Genomic DNA, 25,053 nt, shown 5'->3' with positions numbered 1-25,053 from the left:
CACTGCTGCTCCTTCCCACCTGGCTACGGAGGCGCCGGGCTGGCCAGTCCAACCTTTAGACAACTATATCCTCAAATGAGCCCATCACAGTCTGAGCAGTAACAGGAAACCTTGTCCTGCTGAAACAAGTATGAGCCTTCCCTGGCATGCTGTCACAACATAGGATGTATTGTTGTTCAGGATGTCTAGATAAACCTCAACTGGTTTGTGTTGGCAGGAGTGCAGAGGACACACATTGCTTTTGAGTGCCTTCTTTCAGAGTTGTTTTTTTAAATTCAGTATCGTTACTTTTTTTGATGCATTACATGTTTTTTTGATTCATCATGTTATATTGTCTGCATGCGTGCGTGCACATACAGCAATACATGTGCGCACGTGTGTGTGTGTGGTATTTTCTTTTATTTTTAATTTATTATAACATTATTAATGTATATGTACTTTAAAATTATTGCAGCAATAAAGCATTAATGCCATTGTGTTGTTGCGTCGTACACTACTCATTCATGTGGGTATACGTCGTCTCTAGTATTTTAGTCTCTAATATTTTGTTTTTATTCTTACTTATTTGTCTGGCACACTATGGCCATAGTTGCCGATGCGCCTAATAAATCCCTAAACCACCACCAACAACAACTTATATGTCAGAGCACAAATAATGTTAAATATTAAGCTAGCTCTAGTGCACTAATATATCACATACTTGGCCATATTAAACACTGTCTTGCGGCATATGTACATTTAATGAAAATTTAATTACCACTTTATCAAAAAATGCATTTTTAATCATTCATATGAATATTATTACTCCATTACTCAGGACGGCGCCTCTGTAGTCAGGTGGGCAGGAGCAGCAGTGTGTAACGCACATTTCTTGATTAGACCGCGGTTTGAGCTCGTGATCCCCAAATACGGAGGATGCTGAAAGGTCAGGGAATGACCACCGCATATCCCTGGAGCAATATGGCCTTAGTTGCTAATGCTCCTAAAAACCAAATAGCAAACAAACTCCTCAGGAGCTTTTAATGGATTACCATTCAAGTGGAGGTGCCTCCGTAGCCAGATGGGAAGGAGCAGCAGTGTGTAGCACAGTCTTCTTGATTAGACCAGGGTTTGAGCCCGTGATCACCAAATATGGAGGATGCGGAAAGGTCAGGGAATGACCACTGCATATCCCGGAGCAATATGGCCTTAGTTGCTAATGCTCCTAAAAACCAAAAAATAACAATAACTATTCAAGTGGAATGAATGAGATTATTTCATGCATATATGTTTCGGTTATCATTATCTAGTTTTATAGTATCATAACATTTTGTTATTTAACCTAATCATTGGATAGACAGCTTTTTATGCTAATAAAAAACTCTTTATCCCCCCTCTTCCCAAATATATTCTGCAGTAAACCAGAGTAAGGAAACAAAGCCCTACATATATGCATAACAAAGTTAAAATAAAACATTTAATTTATTGATTTTAATATGCATATTATCTCCTTGTGCAAATGTGTATGTAAAAATGTAACACTGTCTAATAATATATTAATTACTTTTTCTTTTTTTTTTTCCAACTTTGATTTTTAGTTCAATGCAAATAAGCAGACAAGTGGGTTTTGGATCTGATCATGTATATAAATAAACAAATGAAGTGTGTTTATATATTTATATTTTCCCTTTTTCAGCGAACTCAGACCTTTTCTGCAGGATATATGCAAAATATGAAACCACAAGAATTTGCAGATGCTGTAATTCAAAAATTAAATATACTCAAAAGAGAGCAAGAATCTAGGGAAAAGATGGACGAATGCTTTTCAAAAATTGAGGTACTTTAGTATTAAAATCACTTAGTTATGCTTTAGTAATCTTATGATTTCCAGTTTTTTTTTTTTTTTTCAGCATACAACTGTGAAGTTAATTTAGATACTCATATGGGTCATATGAGGCCTCCGTAGCCAAGTGGTCAGGAGCGGGAGTGCAGTGACACACGCTCTTTGAGTAGACCGGGGTTCAAGCCCCTGACTGCTGAATACGGTCGATCTGCCAACCCGCACTGGACCAGCGTCTTAGATTATGGTCCATTTTCCCTCAGCATGAATTGTTGAGGAGGCTTCCATCCTGCAGTGGGTTGATAATGGCTGCAATTTACTTTTTTACTTTTTTATGGGTCATATGCCCATGGGAACTGATTGTTTTCTTTGTACCATGGTATGTTACTGGTTTTGAAGGATTCATTGTCCTTTTTGTTATGTGACACTTAATCATGATCAAGTGGCCTGTTTGTGATTTTTCTGTTGAAGATATATTAAAACAGTCTCTAATCCAAACACAAAAGTATTTCAGACAAGAATTTAACAGAAAGGCATGGTCTAATACTAGCATATAACAGATTTGTGGTTTGTTGAAGCATTTCACGTTAGAGCAGTAATGTATGTTCAGTTTCTTGGAACTACACTTTCACTTCCTATACCAAAAGTTCTGGCAAGAATTTGGAATATAGAGTCTATTGTGGCAACAAAGTCTGTTGTGCTTAGCTAGGTGACATGCAAATAAGACATCTCCATTCATGATTGTTGTCACAGTTCAAAACAAGATAGACATGCATATGTACTACTATTAAAAGTAATATCCTGTTAACAGGATATTACAGAGTGGTTTCATCAGTAAACAAAACATCTGATATTGGGCTACATAAGAGGCTAGAAATGTTCTTGTTTGGTGTACTGTGACTGGTTTCAATGACCAGATCATATTTTCTGAGAGGAACTATCATTATAGTCAACTCTAATTGGTGTTCAAACATGTTGCAGGATTTTTTAGGTGAGGAAATGCATCAGCTGGGCAGGAATGTTATGTAGTTCCACAATTTGGTTTCATGGAAAATATAGCAAGAGAGCATTAAAATTCTAAAAAGAATATTTGAACAGGCATTGGCTGGAATTTTTCAAGGGGCAACGTAACTTTCCTAATTCCTCCCCCTTATCTATGGAAATGCCTCTCATCTGAAATCTCTACCAGTCCCATATTGTCAAAGGTGGTAAAGAAAAACTGTTCCAACATCAGTAATACTTTGCTGTGTGGTTGTTAATTATTTTTGCTTTTCACCTACAAGTAATCACGGTAAGTATGCCCACATCTCCTTATCAATGAAAATTGCCTGTAGAATTGGTCTCTCTCTTTCTCTCTGTGTTGAAATTTTGGGATCCACTTTGATACCAACTTGTTTTTCATTCTTGCATCAAATCTATTAAAATTTTCTCTATAAAATGTCATTACTAAGACAAAACTTCGTTATTTGTGACTGGCTTACTATCATCCACAACATTATTGATGTTTGTGATCCTCTAGATCAGTGTTTTTCAAACTTTTTGACTGTGACCCAGTGCATGCATGCATGCATGTATACATACAGTAGAACTTCGAGTATCCGTCAGGGTATGGGACCTGATGGATAATAGAATATGTACGTTAAAAACATTATACATACAATATACTGAGTCATCTAACTTGTTTATTTTATTACATAATACATAACCTAATGAAGGCACCTCCATAGCCAGGTGGGCAGGAGCAGCAGTGCGTAGCACACGCTTCTTGATTAGACTGGGGTTCAAGCCCGTGACCACCAAATACTGAGGACGCAGGGAATGACCACCGCATATCCCCGGGGCAATATGGCCTTAGTTGCTAATGCTCCTAAAAACCAAATAACAAACAAACAATAACCTAATGAAATTTAAACTTTATTTATTTTTTACCAGGTCATCAAAAAATCATAGTACAGATATCTACATACATACCTATTTTTAATATGTTGACATTACATTGGTCTAGTAATGTCATAAAAAAATTTAAAAGAAAACAATATTAAATACAGTACATACAACATTGTTCTAATGTCATTAAAGAAATTTAAAAGAAAATAATATTACATAATTAAATTTATTTTCTAAAAAAATCAGTCAATTTCTTTTGTTTCATTACCCCTCGAGACTTTTGGGAGGCAATGTTACGAATTTTAAGCAAAAGTAACACTTGCGTAGCATCTGCTTCTTCTTGTACCTCAAACCACTCGATGCACTTTGACAACATAGTTTCAGCTGCACAGTGGCTAATTATGTTTGTTCCATTAGCAGCAGCTTTTTCTTCTTCAGTTTCAGAATCATCCTTTGCACAATTTCATTGTTGTCTAAAATTTCACATCTGGCATCCATTTTGTCCATATCCAGCCAATTATTTACTTCCGACATAAAAATATTTTTAAAACCTTTTTTAAAACCAGGAACATTCGAACATAACTGCAAAATTTTAGTTTCATTTGGAATTGTTTCTGTATCAGTTGAATATATTTCTGGCCACAACTTATTCCAGCTTCTTTGTATTGTTTGAGCTGGAACATCATTCCAGGCATCAGTGACATTGAAAATTGTCTTTTATAGTGTAGCTTTTCTAAAACTCTATCACATCTAATTTTATTTCTGCCGAAACAAGTTTTTGAATGAGCATTTTGCAATGATGACGTTTCATACTCTTAATTATGCTTTGGTCCATCGGTTGAATGAGAGATGTATTTGCTCGCAAAAAGTGGCATGATATTTTGCCATGATCGCTTTTTAAATCACATATGTGTATGGAATGAGTAGGAGCATTGTCAATCAGTAGCATTGCATATTGCGATAAATCTTTTGAAGCCAAATGTGATCTTACACATGGTACAAATATTTTATGAAACCAATTGTGAAATATAACTTGGCTAATCCACACGTTGTTTTGTGAGAAATATTTAACTGAAAAGCAATTAAATTTAAGATTTTTAAATGATCTAGGCTTTTTTGTTTTTTTTCCTATAACAACCAAAGGCAATTTATGACTACTACTGGCATTAGCACATACCATTATAGTGATGAGATCTTTTTGCATCTTATATCCCAGTGGCATATGTTCAGTCATTGAGGGCCAGCGTAATTTAAGGTAGTACCTTCCAATTAAGGCCAGTCTCATCGCAGTTGTATATTTGGTCTTTAACCAAACTTTGATCAGCTATTCCTTCTGTAGTTTTTCAGGATAAACAAAAACTGCTGTGCTATCTGCACTTAGCTTCTCACCCTGAATCGACAACTGTTGAATAAATACCATGGCGAAACTTAAATTTGTCCAACCATCCAATGTTAGCCTTGAATGAAGGATCTCCGCCTAGTATTTTATTGATTTCAATGGCTTTTTCGATTATTATAGGTCCCAACAATGAAATTACTTGGCTATGTTTTTGAACAAACCATTGAAACATTGCAGCATCCAGTTATTCATTTTTAGCAGGCTTCATTGTTTTACAACTTTTAACATTACTATCAGTGGTTTCATTTTTGACACGTGGTTTTCAATTTTGTTTCCATCACACTTTATATCATTAACTGTTCTTCCAATTGTTCTATTCCGATTGATTATTTCAATTTTTTGTGATAATCCCAATACTACTCGCTTACATTTCTCTGTCGTTCCAATGGGTTTACTAAATAAAAATTATTAAAATATAAAACAAGAGGTTAAAGTACAACCGTATACAGTGAGTTGTAAACAAAGACTGAGTGACACGTGGCATCAATATCATAATGCATTACAGCATAGTGGGGTTAAGTGATGGTTAACAGAGACTGACTGTAAATAGGGTGACGGACAATTGAAGTTTTGCTGTGTGTGTGTATATATACGGTGTCTCAAAAATACATGGCAAAACTTCAGGAATGAGTTCCTCATATGTAGACAATAAAAATATTTTATATCAACATAGTTCCAGAAATGCTTTGTTCCCGAGTTATTAACCGGAATGTCTTATCTCCCGCAGGTGATTTCCTTCATCACAAGGTACTGACAGAATCTGGTGGTTTTCCATTCCGACCATGTACTCAAATCAGGAGCAAGCGGATATGCACTTTATGTACGCAGGGTAATCTGCTGGTGACAAGACCTGTACCCGTTGCAGATGGTAAGGATACAGTTGGTGTTCTCGCAACACTCTCCAAATAGTCAAACGTTGAGCAGCCAATTGAATTGCTATTCTGCATGTGCTGATTCCAGGAGTGGCATGCACAACATCCAAAATTTCCTCCACTACTTCAGGAGTCGTAGATCTTGGTCGTCCTCTGTTAGCAGCACAAGGTGTAAAGGTCCCATATTCACAAAGGTGGCGATGGATACCTTCAAACATTTTCCTGTCTGGACATCTTTGTTCTGGGAACCTTTCGTGGTACAAACGACAAGCCTCCATAGCATTGCCATCCGCCAAACCGTACATAAAGTGCATATTTGCTTGCTCCTGATTTCAGTACATGGTTGGAATGGAAAACCACTAGATTCTGTCAGTACCTTGTGATGAAGGAAATCACCTGCAGGAGAAAAGACATTCCGGTTAATAACTTGGGAACCAAGCATTTCTGGAACTGTGTTGATATAAAATATTTTTATTGTCTACATATGAGGACCTTATTCCTGAAGTTATGCTGTGTATTTTTGAGACACCCTGTATATATGAAAAAGTAAAAACAACAAAGTTAATATCAAATATTATTTTATTAATATTTAAATATAACCTAAGGAAAGATTTTATTTAATGTGATGGGTGTGCTCACCTGTTCATAAGTTCATTCTAGTCTGGAACATGGGGACAATGCTACACAAATATCTGGTGCACTGTTGAGCCAGTTTCTTTCCTTTGTTTCAGGTCAATGTTGAAAATCCTGGGTCACACAAATAGGTTGCTGTGAATGGTAATAATAGCAAGACATGCTTTTTACTTAGCAGTGTAAATTCTTTAATCTTAATACAAACTGATGATAAACTTAATTTGTTGCAATAATTCATTCTCTTCTTTGGGCACCAAGTTTAATTCATTTATTGATTCAAGGTTTTGAAAAGCAAATGGATCTTTTTTCCAAACGTTTTTCTTTAATGTTTCAGATTTCTCTTTTGGAGAGTAGTGATAAAAGTTTGAGACACAGAAGTGAGAGGTAACAATGTCTAATTTTATTTTGTTTCTAGCAGTCTTTAATAATGTTCTCTTCAATATGTTACATAAATGTGGGGAACATAGAATAGATACGGCGATTATTTTAAAGTCTTGCTTGCAATAACATTAATATCTTTCGAAACCCTTGGATATGTTCAATGTATTTAAATACATTGTTTTTTCCTATAGTTTCAAATTTAGTTTAAGAATGCCGAAAATATCAATTAAATGTGCCAATTAAAAGCAATCTACAAATATCATCTTTGAAAATATTTGTAGATTGCTTTTAAACTACAAAAATGTGAATCTCATTATTGAGTTCATACACCCTGCTTGGTTCTTTCCCTCATGACAACCAACGAAGTGGAGTATGATATGGTAAATAGGTATGGTTAGCTCCAATCTCTGAAGAAAATAATTTAAAAAGTCGGCTATTCAGTGAGATTCCTTTAATAAAATTAACAACTTTTGTGTAGATTTTCAATAACATCCATGATATTTTGTGGACTTGCTTTGGATGCCAAAGCTTTGCAATGTATAAAACAGCGATTCCAAACAGCACTGCTATTAGTAGCTTATTAAATTAAATTTAATAGCATTAATAGTAGAAGGAAGTGTAAACTTGCCATTTGTTCATATTAAATGTCAATGGCCATTTCGCCAACCTGCCTAATTTATCCTGGTCTTGTTGAAGTGCATAGCCTGATAAATGTCATTATCAGGCCTACCCACATCATTGTCATTAATAAATATTAAAAACACAGTATTCTGCCCAACATGGAATCCAAAGGGATCCCACTTATAACATTAATCCATGAAGAGCAGCGTCCATAAACAACCACTCTTTGTCTCCTGCAGTTAAGCCATCTCTTTATTGGTGGTGGTAATTTGCCTCTAATGTAGGGCAACCAGATGCTGGTGGCCACAACATTGACAAAACGAACTTTGAACGCTTAAGTAAAATTTAAAATTATGCCTGTTGCTTCCTGCCAAGTATACTATCCTTCATGAGAGAATGTCAGGTTACATTATCTCGTCTTTACTATACAAAAACAATTAAAAAAAAAAAAAAAAAAACCTGAAACAATAAGAATTTTACCATGTTTATATAAATATTATTTTAAGAAATGAAACAAAGATTTGTAAAACAGAAAATAGGTTCTAATATGTTATAAAGGAATCACATCAATATATTTGAAGAATAATTAACCCAGCAGTAGGAGTACCCCAAAGTGTAGCAAAAATAATGGCAGGTTACCTGACAGCTGCCTAACTTTCTTTTTAATTTCTGGAAAATGAATTCACTTCTTTGAATTCTGTTTATTGTCAATACTTCATCCTTTCTTAATGGATTGCAGTGATACTTATTGTATGTAACTTTTTTTTAAGTTTTAATAAAACATTAAAATTTATAAACCTGGTTGTGTTTTACATCTTTTATTATCAAAAAAGAAAATATTAATTCTGCAGAAAATTACAAAAATTTCACACATAAAATAGAATCATCACTATTTTATTCTCTTTCGTTTTTCAGTTGAAAAGACAAGCGTTTGAAATTTCAAACATGCCGATGCACATATTTCAGTTTATTATATATATAAATTATTAAAATATTAAAAAACATTATATATATATATTTGATATATATAAAGTTATATATAGCATCTGTTTTGAAAATTTATTTCAAATTTGACTAGTTCACAGTGTGTAAAATTATGCATGTTGTTTCCTGCTGAGTACTATCCTTCATGAGAGAATTTTAGGTTACATTATCTCATCTTTGCTATACAAAAACAATAAATCTTTCAGTGACAACTATAAGACTGTAGATATTTATTGAATTAATGGGAGAAAAAAATCAAGTAATCAGAAATTATAAACAGTGTCATGCTTCGCTGGAACCATACCCCACTTTTTAACTTGGAAACCTGTATGTAGTGAGGACTTACTTAACAAGTACAGGACAAATATGCAAGTTAGGGATAAATTTGAGAGTGCCTACAATAGGAGAGAGTACATGATGAGAGTGTTGTCAATCAATTCGGCCCTGGAAAAAATGTGCAAGGTTCATGGGAAAGAATTTTTCTGAGCATGGTCTATGCTTGTTAACAGAAGAGACTGCTTCTATAGGAATGGGATACACTTAAATAGCAAGGGTACATGAATACTGATGCTATCGAGATAGTATTCGGTGGTTTAGAAAAACTGCTAGTTTGTGGAATACACAGACTACTAGATTAACCATAGCTACAGGTAGAAGTAAAAAAAAAAAAATCCCCCCCCCCCCATTGCTTCTATTGGAACATGCAGCAGACTGGAAAACAAGGCCCTGTGGATTTCAGGGCCTGCTCTGGATCATCATGGAATAAGGAAATACATGGGCTGTGTTAGTGTAACTAAGAGCAAGAAAAGGTGTGTGTGTATCCCTGCATGTACACACCAATGCTAGGAGTATAGGAAATAAATTTGAATTTGAACTGCTGGTCAAGTCATCAAATGCAAATATTGTGAGGTTGTCAGAGACGTGTCACTCAGATATAAGGTATGCAGAATTTGAATATGGAGAGTACAATATATACAAAAAAGACAGGCAGAACAGGAGGGGGGGTTATGCTAATAGTTAAGAAGTCTATAAAATCCAAGGTAGTGCATCTAGTTGACGTGGGTGGTCACTGCAACGTTGAGTCCGTTTGGTGTGATATAAGCACTAGGAAAATAAAAATGTCAGTAGGAGTGTTACAGACTGAATGACTGAGATGAGTACAATGAACAGTGGTATAGAGAAATATAGTAAATCTAGAAAATAAGTAGGTCAATAAATCAGAATATCTTATAGGTCATTCACACACTAGCAAGACTTATGTGGATTTGTTGAATGAGTGCTTAATACAGCAGCATGTTAGAGAGGCAGCAAGAGAGAGCAATACTCTTGATCTGATTATCAGCAGTTCATTAAAAATCTGCAGATGAAAGAACCACTAGGTGGCAGTGATCACAGTGTGTTGATATGGAATTTACTTAAAGATGTGGCGCCTCCGTAGCCAGGTGGGTAGGAGCAGCAGTGCGTAGCACGCACTTCTTAATTTGATTTGATTTAGGTAGAACCAAGGCAGACAACAAAAAGTCTCTGGCAAAGAATGCTAAGGAAAGCACCAAAGACTTTACTTGTATTAACAGTAGAAGGAAGATTTTGAATCAAATTGGTCCACTTGATATTGATGATCCTTCTTAAGTTACTGACAGGCTAAATAGGTATTTTGCATCTATGTACACACATGAGGAATTCTTTAGGGAGGGAGATGTGTGAAGTTCATCTAACTCCTACAGGTAGCTAAATGATTTTGTGATAACTGAGTGGAAAGCGAAGGATATTTTGCTTTCCACTCAGTTAATTGTAGGTAATTGTGCAGTCAAATTCATATCTGACTGCACAATTACCTGCAATTTCATTCTCTACTACCCTGAGTGTAGTACCACATAGTTGGTACATTTCTCTGGAGTTACTGCTACTCTTCTGCAGTACTTTGCATTTGTCAATGTTAAACTTCAGTTGCCACTTCTCAGCCCATCTGCCCAACTTTTCTAGATCCTGTTGCAGTAGCATACTATCATTAACAACCCTGCCAACCTTTGTATCATCTGGAAACTTCAACATTAAGCCTGGTATACCTTCATCATTGATAAATATACAAAACAACAATGGGCCCAACACTGAACCCTAGGGAACTTAACTAATACACAAGTCCACGAAGAGCAGTGTCCATTGATTGTCACTCTGTCTTCTCCCACTTAACGATCCCTTTTGCCATTGTAGCAATTTGCCCTTAATGCCATACTGCTCCAATTTGTACAGTAGTCTCTCTTGTGCAACAGTATCAAAATCTTTCCTGAAATCCAAGTATATGATTTCAAAATTGTTTTTTGCTTCCAGTTCCTTTGTGACCACATCATAGTATCCAATCAAATTGCTTCAAACAAGACCCATGCTGTGTCTGAATTATTACTGCAGTCTTGTCTAAATGATCCTACAATCCTTCTTTAACCAGTGACTCCTTTATTTTCCCTGGAACAGAAGATAAACTAACAAGTCTGTAATTATGTCACCCCTTGATCTCCCCTGAGCCCAAAGATGCTCTCATAATTATGGCTAACTATTTGCTTACTCCCTTTTCTGTCTCTGCTAATACACAGTGTGCCAATTAAATAATGAAACTGCGTGCACTCTGCATTTAGTATTAACCTAAGAGGCCAAAATAGTACATGATTAGATCTGCTAGAGTGTTTTCTCTTTCCACGAGTGCAAGTCGAAACTTGTCCAGTCAGTAGTTCGTGATTTATTGCAGAATGAGAAATAGTAGTTTTGTGCATATCGTCAGAATATTGAAAATGGAGCAAACAACAGTTATAAAATTTTGTTATGAATTGAGAAAAGGTGCTACGGAATTTTGACGATATAAAAAAAGTTTATGCTGATGAATATTTGTCTCGACCAAGAGTGTTTGATTGGTTTTCTCATTTTCGTAAAGGACATGAATTGTTAGAGGATTATCCCTGACCTGGCTGACTGATCTCTATTCGAGCACTGGAGATTGTCACAAAGGTTAGGAAAATTGTGACCAAAGACAGATCAGTTTCAGCAAGGTTGCTTGCTGAGATGATCGGCAGCAATAAGGAATCTGTACATGAAATTCTAAAAGAACTGGGTAAGAGAAAAATTTGTTCCCATTTAGTACTGCATTTGTTGAGTTTCGAGCAATAAGAAAACAGTTAAGTGTAGCATAGTGTTTTTGGGCAAAAATATCGATTCCAATCATCAAACACCCCCATAATTCACTGGATTTGGCCACCGCAGATTACTTTTTGTTCTCCAAAATGAAAAGTCGTGAAAGGAATGTGATACAGGACGATAGAGGGCATCCAGGCTGCAGTTTACTAGGTGGTAGATGACTCTCATCAACTGGTGCAATACCACCACTTTGCTTATTAGAGGCTTGAAGTGGTGGAACCCATGTTTAGTCTCCAGAGCTAAGTTCTGGTCAACTCTTCCATCATGCAGTATGACTGATGACTTTTGAGGTTATGCTGAACATCATGACGAGATCCAATCTTTCTTATGTTTAACTTCAACAATTTCTCCTCCACTTTGCTCTCAGTTATTACAAAATCATTTAGCTCCCTGTTAGAGTTTAATCAGTTCTGTTCTCCACTTCCCCACAGAATTCCTCATATGCGAACGAAGATGCAGAATACTTATTTACTTTGTCAGCTATTTGAGCAGGAACATCAACAGTCGAAACATCAAGTGGACCAATCTGATTCATCCTCTTCCTTTGTTTATATAAATACAGAAGTCTGCTGTTTTTCTTTACATCCTTTGCCAAATTTTTCATGTAACTGCCTTCCCTTGCCTAACCTCCTTTGTGGCCCCGGGTGCCAAGCGATTTCTGCAAAGAGCATTTGAGCGAACAGATTGTATTTTTTTGTTTCAAAAACCTTTTCTTGATTTTATTTGTATATCAGAGTAGCACTTTCACTCTACAAGAAGTAGACAGAGGCCCAGAAAGGGAACCAACCTTTCTGTTTCTTTTTTCTATAAATACTAATTTACTAACTCAGCCGCTTGGTCACCTCGTGGCACTGCTCCTGCCCCCCCCACCCCCCACGGCAGGGCCAGTAACCTGGTGGTAAAAATAAACCCCCAGGGCCAAAAGGAGCCATCATGGATTCTACAAATTTTCCATCCTTAAAGCCTTCAAGCTCAAGGCAAGAATCCTGTCATGATAACAATAGTCAACCCAAAAGGCTTTGAACAGAAGCACACTGTCCAGACATTCCTAATTTTTTGGTGATACACTCTCTATCCACCCAGCCTGTGGGTAAGTTATCTCCATTCATGATTCAAAGACATCTGGAATCTATTGCTGGATCACCAAAAATGGTAAAGCGACTACAATCCAGAGATCTCCTGATTGAAACAGCCACCACCAAACATTAGGAGTGGCTATTAAAGACGACATTTGGTGGGTTGCCAGTATCTGTTACTTCCCACAATACCTTAAATTCATCAAAAGGCGTCATCACAGAATGGAACTTAATTACAGTGTCTGAGGAGGAATTAGTTCAAGAACTTAGCAATCAAAAGGTAATCAGTGCTAAAAGAATGACAAAAAAAGATGGAAATCTCATTCCAACTCGTTCCATCATTTTAACTTTTAGTACTCCTGATTTGCCATCTTCAGGAAAAGTTGGATATTTAAACTGCTGAATTCGCCCATACATCCTGAATCTTCTTCGCTGTTTTAAATGCCAGAAATATGGCCATTCACAGCAGGCATGCAGAGGTGACACCATCTGTCCTATTTGTGGATCAAAAGATCATACACAAACAGATTGTCCAGCTGCAGTGTCCATTTGCCCCAACTGCAAATGCAGTCACTCTGCCTTTTCTAAATCATGTGAAATGCGAAAAACAGGTAGGAAAATCCAAAAATACAAAGCAGAACATATTCGGAGGCACGAAGACAAATAACGTTGACCATGTCCAGTCCATCTTATGGCTCTCGAACCTGAAGTTTTCATACAACTGCAATTCAAACAGATATGTCAGTACCGCCCAATGTCTCGTTAGCTAATTGGGTTAAAGCAACTTTATCAACCACTGGAAAAGATAATTTTAAAACTAAAACTAGCAATGCCACCAACACCCCAATTAGTATCCCAACTGATACTCTGACAGTCTCAAATGACACAGAAAAATTGAAACCTAATAAAGACTGTAAGGAAACTGATCCATGCACCAACACTATGGAAGTAGATATACACCCAAATTATGAAGAACCTATCCTAGAACTCCATGCCAATGACACTATGGATACTGGATGCCCCTTATTCCAAAAAAAAAAAAAAAAAATACCGGAAAAAATACCCTGCATACAAAAAACAGTCAGATGAATCATTCCCAGCCAAGCCAAAATAATGCCTAACATCATACAGTGGAACTGTAGAGGAAGATAGGGAAGAGAAATTACTCTCAATATTATAAGCGACATCATGGGATACCTTCTCCTTAGCAAAAATTTCCTGTGCTTCAGATATGGATTTAGCTTTCTCGGGTACCAAGTTGTCAATTACCTATAAATAAAAATAAAATTATTCATGACTTTAAATATCACGTATTTAAGTTTTATTTAAAACTGTAACTAACCTCCTTGATTGCTGTAAAACGTTGGCCATAATACGACACAGCGTCAAGCCAGGTCCCCCATCTTGTGATTACTGGTTCTGGTGGAAGTGGCAGATCAGGGTGTATTTCTTTTAAAAGCTGTACTCTTGAGGGCGCCTTAAGGAAGACCTTTTTAGTCAGTGATATCAGCTTGTCAACATCCTTAAATTCTGAATGCACTTGTTCTGCTATATGGTGGAGACCATGTGCCAAACAAATAAGATGTATCATGCTCAGAAAAAAAATGTCTACAATGCTTTCCCAGCTTTGAGCATATAGGCTGCTGAATCTGTTAATTCTGAAATTGACTTGTTAATTTGCTCACCTTCCATCTTTCCAATCATGACATGGTCTGTATTAACCGATCTTTTTAACAGTGATCACTAGGATTCAGATTTCCAGCCACAAAATACCTGAAACAAATAAGTAATTGTGTATTAATTTAATTTATCATTTTATAAATTATACATTTATAATTTTAAATAATTAAATAATAAGTAAAAATGACAAAAATATTATTTTTTAGTTTAATTTTAACCGCGTAGACTCCCATTCCAATGTAGCAGCTATCAGTCGATCACAGAGATATGGTACTTACCGAGAGAATCATTAAGAAATCTAGCAAGAGTTGCATGATTGTTTTATCCAGACCCTTTGATGCAAGGAGATATGGTTTAGATGGTCTGTCAGAATCAAGCTTTCTGACAATAAAATTTGCTACATATCTGCCTTCACAATCTGTGGTTTCATCAACTGAACCCACCCACAGCTGCTTCCAATATCTTCGCGAATATTGTTTAGACACTGCAAATAAGTAAATAAATAAACTAATTAAAATATTGCCTACACAGCGTTCAGTCTTTAATTAATAAATTAATAAAATCAGTGAGAGCATACTGTGATTTATTGCAGTCCTCAAGGTAATTTTTCCGTAACGTTGATTTGTCAGGAATTTTTCGGGAGCAGTATTTTTCCGAGAAGCTTTTGAAGACCGGATTGTTCACTTTGTTCCAAGGAATGTTTGCAGCAACCATTGTTTGGCATAAATCGGCAAAGAATGGATCTGGTGTTTTTTGGTTTTCTGCAGTAAGCAGCTGCTGTGTAGTACGCACCTGAAATTCTTCTCCTTATGTTTGCTTCATGCAAAGCATTAATGTTATGCTGTTGTAATTAGGATACTTTTGTGCACTGACCCTTAAAAAAAAGTATTTATATATTTATTGAAGATTATTATTATTTTCCAATTTATATGAAAAATTGTATGAAAAAACTAATATGCATGAGCAATTAAATTTGGAATGTCCATATATCGAAGCATCCAAAAATAAAAATTATGATAGATTTATTACCAGGTAATTAATTAATTTACATACCTCTTTATTGCACGTGTTGCAATATATTATTTTTCCATCCATTTAGTGTGTATCTTTAGATTCTTCTTTAACCACAGAAGAAATCCATTTTCTAAAAATTTCAGTTTTGCTCGATTTTGGCTTCATTTTGCCAACAGCTGCAGTTTCTACTGTATAAAATAAGTTGAACGAATAATTCGTTGAACTCAATATAAGGTGAAACTACTGTAAAGTTTTAAATTATAGCTAAAATTACGCTAATGTGGGTCGCGGGTTCGAATTCCGCCTCGGACTTGGATCAAAGTACTGCAAAAACCTTGGGAGGTGCATTATGGCTACAGAAGCCGATGCGCAACAACTACAAAAAAAAAAAAAAAAAAGCTAATGTGTCGTTGTGAGTGACTAACCAGCCAATCAAAATAACTTTGGGATTTAGCCACTCTTGCCTGCCACGCCGGAATGTGAAATGATTAAATGTAAATTTCCACGGTTTTTTAGAAATATATTTTAAATCAATTTGATAATTATTATTATTTTTTTTATTATTATTTAAACTCATTTCCACTTCAATACCATGTAACTAAGCAGATCAATTGAGGTGAGTACCATTAAGCTCTTATTGCTATTATTATTATTAAATCAATTTGATAAATAATTTGTCGATTATCGTAAGATAAAATATGAAAATTATGTCAAGTATAAAATATGCTATTAAATATATTTCATATATTTTTTGAAATTATGACCTAATGTGTAAAATATGATGAAATATGAAATTACAAACACGCTTCTTTAGGATCCTCAGACCATGTAACATCAACTCACTAAGTTTCGTGCCTTTATCTAAACAAAAAATGAATATGATAATATACATAAAAATCCGAACCCTAATGATCACTTTCCAATTATTTGCTCCTTACAAACAGGGATAACTCCAAATCCTCAGGGAATGACCACCGCATATCCCGGAGCAATATGGCCTTTGTTGCTAATGCTCCTAAAAACCAAATAACAAACAACAAACCAAAATACAATCCTGGACTTCACAGAATGGCTAACAACTATCAGAAAAGAAATGTACTTTAACTCACTTTTGCAAGAAATGAGCTCTCCATCCCCATCCGGAACTTCAAATAAACAATATTCCAATCCCACTTCTTAGTACAGTTAAATTTCTTGGACTGATATTAGACAGCAAACTGAACTTCCAAGCTCGTGTCTCTCATTTAAGAAATACATGTCTAAAGCATCTGAATATACTGCGATCATTCTCGGCTATGCCATGGGTCGCTGATCGGTATACTCTACTGCATCTTTATAGAACTTTAATCCATCACGGCTAGATTATTGTTGTCCTGTGTATGACTCTGCCAGAAGCACTACTTTACAACATCTAAATGTTATCCAGCACAGTGCTCTCAGAATTGTGTTGGCTGCTTTTAGGCCTTGTCCAATCTAGAGTCTTTATATCAAAGCACATGATCCTCCATTACATCTTCGTAGGAAATCATTACTGCTCCACTATGCTGCTATGATCCAGTCTTCCATCTCACCCCAGTTGGGAGTATGTTTATAATACTTGGTGGGATTTGTTCTGTGAGAGCAAGCCAAATGAAAACAGGCCTGCTTTCTCAGAGTTGGAATATCAATTTTTTTTACGCGATATTTTTCAGGACGCAACTGCACCTGTTCCACCTTGGATGTACATTTCTGCCTCTCACAATTCACATTTTCTGGAGTGGGGGAGAATACTGTATCTTCCTTTAATATCAGGCAGTTGCACTACTCTGAACTCCCATGCCTGTAAAATCTATACTAACTGATCCAAAACAGCCAGTACGGTTGGTGCTGCTGCAGTTTTTTCTTCTCTAACGGTTACAGCCTCACTACCATTAGCCTGCAGTGTCTTCACGGCTGAATTATATGCCATCAAATTAGCACTTAGTAAAATTATTGAACTTTCCATCTCACCTGCTGTAATTTATACTGACTCCCTCAGTGCTGTTTCTGCCATAAGGAAGAATTTCTCATCTTCTCATCCTACCTTGAAACACATTCATTCTCAGCTATTTTCCTGCAGCGTGTCCAATCAGTTTTTGCTGGATCCCTGACCATTTTGGCATTCTGGGAAATAAAAGTGAGGACCTCGCAGCTAAACATCCTCAACCAGCTGTTCCAGAAGATCCTCGGGTTCCTTACACTGATTATAAGCCTGTTATTCACAAAGCAAGTTACGACAATTGGTCACAGATCTGGAAAAGCAATACTGACAGCAAACTTTACCTTTACTTTAAAGCAAGAACCAAAGCTGTGGCTCTCAGGCTCTCAACGAAACAGATGAGAGGAAGTGGTACTGGCAAGACTCAGAATTGGACATTCCCATCTTACTGTTCAACTTACTGTTAGGCATTTTCTGTTTGATTGTCCCTTATATTCAACCATACGGTCAAACACTTTTCAGTCGGTCTCTAGGCTGAACCTCTCACATGATTTAACTCATATCCTGGGAAATTATGCAAACGTAGAAGAACTTGTAATCTATTTAAAATGTATTGACCTATACAGGAGTGTTTAATTTAACATCTACAGCGGTATATTTTGACTAAATAAACTATGAGCAGACACAATTTGGCCTCAGTAGCCCTTGTATCGTTAAGCCAAATACCAACAACAACTAACCTCCTTTGCAACTTGATTTAAACCTGATAATTTATATGCATCCCATGCATCTTTCTTCCCTGTCTTACTAGTTAATCTGACATTCGTTTGGGCCTAAACCTTGAACAGTTTTTCTTTGTTGATATGAAAAGCCCAGTAGCTTCTGAGATTAATTCCTTGAATGCTTCCCATTTAGAATTTGCTGTTGGTAATGTCATCAGTTGGTCCCACTGTATAGAATTTGTCTGAAACCATTGTAATCACCTTTACAAATGCAAAAACCATTTCCATTTTGCTTAATGCTAATTACATATTTAATTAGAATCCACATCATACACTGTAAGAACTGCCACCTAGTGATTCTTTTATCTGCAGATTCTTAATTCTTGAATAAACACTGCTGATAATTAGATCAAGAGTGTTACTTCCTCTGTTTTCCCCTCGAATATGCTACTGTAGAAAACAATCGTACAGTTAATCCCAAAATCTTGCAGTGTGCGAGTGATCAATCTAAAAGTTCCAGTCAATATCTGGGAAGTTAAAATACTCCATTATAAGACATTCTGATGTAGTGGCCTACTCTATTTCTCTTTATAGTTGTTCAATGTTCTTGTCAGAGTCATTAGACCTATAACACACTCCGCAGGTTCGAATCCTGCCTCGGGCATGGATCAGAGTAGTGTAAAAACCTTGGGAGGTGCATTACGGCCACCGAAGTCGATGCGCCAACAAATAACAAAAAAAAAAAAAAAAAACACACTCCTACCCTCTTTTTTGCTTTCCCAGTGCTTATTTCACACAAGACTGATTCAATATTGCACTGTCCACAAAGTGAACTGGATGCACTGCCTTAGATTTTATGTTTCTTAAATAACAGCATAATACCTCCTCCCTTCCTATCCTGTCTGCCTTTCTTATACATTGTACTTCCCAAATTCCAGTTCTGCGTTCCTTATATCTGTGTCACTGCATCTCTGATATCCCAAAAAAATCTGCCTTTGATGTCATGACCAACACTTCAAATTCACCAAATTTATTTACTATACTCCTAGCATTGGTGTACATGCAAGTATACATGCACCTATTCTTACTCTTAATTACCCTAACACAACCCATGTATTTACTTGTGTCATGATGACTCCCAGTAGGTCTTGAAATCCCCAGCAACTTGCTTTCCAGGCTGCTGCTCATTCCAATAGATGCAGTGCAAGAATCACTTCCACCTCTGCCTGTGGCTACTGTTAATCTATTAGTCTGTGAATACTGCCAAGCTAGCAGTTTTCCAACCCACCTAACTTTGTCTTGATAGTATCAGCAAATATTATTGCACCTTTTCTATTTAAGTGTATCCCATCCCTCTACCAGCAATCTCCCTTGTTAACAAGCACAGACTGGGACCTCCATAGCCAGGTGGGCAGGAGCGGCAATGCATAGCACACACTTCTTGATTAGACCGGGGTTCAAGCCCGTGACCACCAAATACGGAGGATGCAGAAAGGTCAGGGAATGATCACCGCATATCTCTGGAGCAATATGGCCTTAGTTGCTAATGCTCCTAGCAACTAAGGCCATATTGCATTCCAAAAATAACAAGCACAGACCATGCTGAGAAAAATTGTAGCTGACCAGCCTTGCACAATCTCTCCAGGGTGGAATTGATTGACAAGACTCTTATCATATACTCCTTCCTGTGATGTGTGGGTAGAATTGCAGACACTTTCAAATTTAATCCTTACTTGCAACGTTTTTCCAACATTGACCTGTACTTGTCAAGTAAGTCTGCAGATCTCCTACACTTAATGTCATTAGTGCAACGTATACAACAATATCACCTTTTTTACCCTTAAAAGATATCAGCTCTACAACATCATCAACTTTTGTCCCTGCAGACATACCCTGGTCCTGTTCCACATATCCTTTTTGCACAATATATTTCCTGTTTCCCTGACAATCGAGTCACCAACAATAACTAGCTCCTGTGGGACTAGCACATTCTGCCCTGAAGATTGCAGCTGTGTTGCCTGATGCACAAGAGTGAGCTGTGGCATTGAGTTGGGCAGCTGGGAGCTTGATGAGTCCCTCATTTTAATTACTTCGAGGGCATCTGCCCTACACCTCAAATTCTCATCAAAATGTCAAGTTGCTGCCTAATTTCTTGACACTCTCTGCACCTAGCATACACACAAAGTCATCCTCTTTGGCTAGTTCTTGTCCTGTTCCGATAAGATCCGGAAACATTTTGCACATTTTTTTTAGACTATGAAGAACATTGAAGAATCGTCCCCTTTGGTTTTTCTCCCAAGCCACAGCACTCCTGCTTCTTTGTGCTCATTGCTTTTCTGGTATTCTGTGGCATGATTTCTGTTTAAATACAATTTAATTAATAATGAAAATTAATGAGATTAGCAATTTGATTAATTGACAATACTATAACTGACAATAAGCTAATAGATTCCTGATTTATATTACACTATCTAGTTTTATGTTATACCTTACACTATCAAGTTCAAGATATTCATATTGATCTAATATACTACAACAATTGCGGCAAGTTTCGAATGGGACAAGGTTCTATGTAGGAACTTACAAAATCTTTATCTAAATTAAAAATAAACTAAGGAATGTGACTAGGACTATAAAGCTACTTCTAGAAAATAAATTAATATGACAATTAAGTTATTAAAATGACAAAAATTTATCAAAAATGTATCCTTTTGCTGGAGCTGAAAAATCTTCTCCCACTTGTGGTCAACCTCGTTTTCCCTAGGCTAAGATTCTTCCTGTTGCTCAAAGTATGCACATGAGGGGAATTCAAACCGATTAAGGATGATTGCTGAATAGATGTGCAGGAGTTTGTCTTCAGGCAGTGAGTTGGTGATTGTGGATCATCCCTTGTTCTGGAAATGTGTAGTTTGAAGAAATTTATGGCAGAACTAGGAAAACTATTAGAGGGTGAATAGGTGAACTGGGAAATTTTTTATTTTTGTTATTACAGTAGAGCAGTGGTTTTTGACCTTTTTTTTTAATAACAGCACTCCTAATTTCTTTTAGTTTGTGGCACCCCTTCTCAATTTTCTGCCTGTTAGATCCAATTCTCTCTCTGTATGTGTGTGTGTGTGTGTGTGTGTGTGTATATATATATAATATATTAAAAAATATATGTTATATGATAGTTATTACAATAATATAACTATAAACAAAATTACGATTCATAATACAAATTATATAATATATATATATAATAATTTTATTCTTTATATAGTGGTACTAAGTAAACATCAATTATAGATCACCACAAAATTAAAAAGGTACCGTACACCTTTTTATAATGAAATAAACGTATAAATTTAAAATTTAAAAAAATAAAAAGTTTAAGTAACTTAAATCCAAATTATGTGGCACCCCTGGAATGCTGTTGCAGCATCCCAGTTGAAAACCACTGAAGTAGAGCATCAGTTATCCAGAATAACTGACATCAGACCTTTTCCGGATAATCAAACGTAAGGCAAGATTAAATAAATTCAGTATTACCTTACGATTAAATTGAATAATTAAGATTAATTAAATTTAAAAAAATTATAAACCAATCTCGGAAAACTGAAACATCCATCCAGGCATTTTTTATAATGGGGCCCTGGGTGACTCCATTAATAACATTAGTCCATGAAAAGCACTGTCCATTGATGACCACTTTGTTTTCTCCCACTCCACCTTCGTTTTATCCATTGTAGCATCTTAATGCCATTCTGCTGCAATTTTTACAATAGCTTTCCTAAAATCCAAGTATATGATATCAAAATTATTCTTTGTATCCAATTCCTTTTTGACCACATCATAGTATCCATTCAAATTTGTCAGACAAGATTTCCCCTTACCAAACCCATGCTGTGTCTGAACTGCAGTCTTGTCTAGATGATCCCTTAACCAGTGACTCCATTATTTATTTTCTCTGGAACAGAAGTTAGACTAACAGATCTGTAATTACCAGTGTCACTCTTTGTTCCTCCTTTGTGAATTGATGTCACATTTGCACATCTCCAGTCTATGGGTACCTCCCCTAAGTCCAAGGAAGCTCTCATATTTATGGCTAGGGGATTGCTTACTTCCGTTGCTGCCTCCTTTAATACAACTGGATAGATCCCATCAACCCTGGTGCCTTTCTTATGTTTATCTTCAACAATTTCTCCTCCACTTTGCTCTCACTTATTACAAAATCATTTAGCTCACTGCCAGAGTTTAATACACCTCTGGCATTTCCCTTCCTCAATAATTCCTCGTGTGAATGTAGATGCAAAATACTCAGTTTGTTAGCTATCTGAGCAGAACATCAACAGTTAAACCACCAATATCAAGTGGAGCAATCTTATTCATTCCCTTCCTTCTAGAGTTTGCATAAGTAAAAAAACTCTTTGCTGTTTTTCTTTGCATCCTTTACCAAAGATCTCTCATAGGCTTCCATGTCACCTGTTAATTTATATGTATCCCATTCATTTTTCTTCTCTGCCACATGTCTCATTCAGGCCTAAACCCTGAACAGTATTTCTTAGTTGGTATGTAAAGCCTAGTAGCTTCCAGGATTAATTCTTTGAATGCTTCCCATTTAGAATTTGCTGTTGGTAACATCATCAGTTGGTCCCACCATATAGAATTTAAAAACTGTCTCAGGCAACCATAGTCATCTTTACAAAAGAAAAAAACCCTTCCATTTACCCCTGATGGTAGTTACCTCATTGAGTAAATCCCACTTCAGCACACTGTGATCAATGCCACCTAGTAGTTCCTTTACATGCAAATTCTTAATGCTTGAAGAATCACTGGTGATAATCAGATCAAGAGTATTACTCCCTCTAATTGCCTCCCAAACATGCTGCCGTAGAAAACAATTATGCAATAAATCCACAAAAGCCTTGCTAGTGTGTGAGTGACCAACCCCCAAATTTCAGTCAATATCTGGGAAATTAAAATCCTCCATTATAAGACAATCTGATTTATGGTCCATTCTGTTTCTCTGTAAAGTTGTTTATTATACTGATCAGAGTCATTAGGCTTATAACACACACCTACTCTTAATTTTGCTTTCACAGTATTTGTGTCACACCAGACTGACTCGACTGCTCCTCCCATGTTGACTAGTACTTTCTTGGATTTTTAATTTTCTTAACTAATAGCATAACTCCTTCTCCCTTCCAATCCTGACTATCATTCCTGTACACATTGTTCTCCCCAAATTATATTTCTGCATTCCTTATATCTGTGTGACACCATGCCTCTGATATCCCAACAATACTGCCTTTGATGTTTTGACCAACACCTCAAATTCATGAAATTTATTTGCCGAACTCCTACATTGATATAAACGAGTACTTTGCATTAACAGGATTGTACTGTATTTAACTAAGAGTATAAACCCTCCCCCATCCTGTGTGTCATTTCTTTTAACACTGTACCACCCATATTCAAATTTTTGCATCCATTAGATGAGTGACACTATCACCAATATTTTCCACAATGTCTGCATTTGATGACTTGATGAGTGCTTTAAATTCATCAAATTTATTTACTATGTTCCTATCATTGGTTGTCATGGAAGTACACATGCACTTGTTTTTACTCTTAGGAATCCTAACCCAACCCATGTATTTGCTTGTTCCCAGGTGGCCTTGAAATCCCCAATACCTTGCTTTACAGGCTGCTGTGTGTTCCAATAGAAGCATTTTGAATAGAAGCAGGAAGGAAATTGGCCAAAGGCCATTTATGAAAGGATGATGGCTGAGTATACGGCCATCAGAATACCAGGTGAAATTCTGGTCGAAACAATTCAAGTAGGGTAGAGACTCCGTCGAAGTTGATCGATGTCTAGGAAGGCCTGTGACACTGACCACTCCAGCCAGGCTGTGGAAACCTGTGTCCTGAATAACAAACATTTAAAGGTGTCCCAGATCTCTAAGGAATGCTACATGTCTGAGGGAGCTGTTATTAGCATTAGCAGATGCATATGATGCAAGAAAGCAAGCTTATAGAGCATCAGCCAAAAAAAAAAAAAAGAAGTGGACGAAAAAAGACTTTTTTGTCCACTACTTTCTTGAATTTATTTAAGCTAACTTCCACAATGATAGATGGAAGTTTGTTCCAGCAATCAACTACATGTTGGCTAAGGGCAAATTTCTGCAGATGTATTCGACAACTGTCTGCTCAATTTCAGTTTATGCCCACTCAGTGGGTGTTCGTTTCCTATTAGGAATTGGAGAAGATATGTTGATGATACCTTTGCCCTGGTCCAGAAGGGGAGGGAGGATGATGCCGTTTGCTGGCTTAATAGCTTCTCCCAATTTATACAATTTACCTCAGAGGTGGAAACGGGTGGTACCCTGTCATTTTTGGATGTATTGATCTCCAGGGTGGGTTTTAGACTTAAGACGTCAGTTTTTAAAAAACCCATGTGTAGAGGTCAATACACCCATTTCAATTCAGCACAAGCTGGACAATATAAGAATAGTGTTGCAAAAGCTTTATTTGACAGAGTAAGATCACACTGTACCACTTCTGAGGATAAAGAAAAAGAAATTAATCGTGTCACGGCAGAACTTAGAAAGTGCGGATACCCCCAGAGGATCCTGGATAGATATAGTAGAGGAGTGTCCGAACGTAGGGAGTCGTTCGTTCCGGTAGCCACCGCATACATCCCCTACTATCCAGGCCTTACTGAACATCTAGCAAGAATTTTACGGGGTTATGGGACACGCTGTGTACAGCTTCCTGGGCGGAGGCTGTGCACAGCTGTGTCTCAGGTCAAAGACCGCATACCAAAAGATCTTAGTAGTGAAGTGG

The 25,053-nt window shown here is 36.6% G+C and overlaps 1 protein-coding gene across 1 annotated transcript in view; it reads left to right on the top strand.

The window, feature by feature from the left end:
- Window positions 1-25,053, top strand: part of Axn (protein axin) — a 228,954-nt gene that overhangs the window by 122,642 nt on the left and 81,259 nt on the right. The window contains exon 5 of the mRNA XM_090377779.1: window positions 1,676-1,816. Coding sequence (XP_090233905.1) covers window positions 1,676-1,816 — 141 coding nt within the window. The remainder of the gene's footprint in view (window positions 1-1,675; window positions 1,817-25,053) is intronic.

This window comes from Mastigoproctus giganteus, chromosome 7 (genome assembly GCF_048544385.1).
Source record: "Mastigoproctus giganteus isolate SK-2022 chromosome 7, ASM4854438v1, whole genome shotgun sequence".
In the NCBI taxonomy this organism is placed as follows: Eukaryota; Metazoa; Arthropoda; class Arachnida; order Uropygi; family Thelyphonidae; genus Mastigoproctus; species Mastigoproctus giganteus.
The sequence above is the reverse complement of the archived record's forward strand: the minus strand, read 5'-3'. Positions and strand labels throughout refer to the sequence as shown.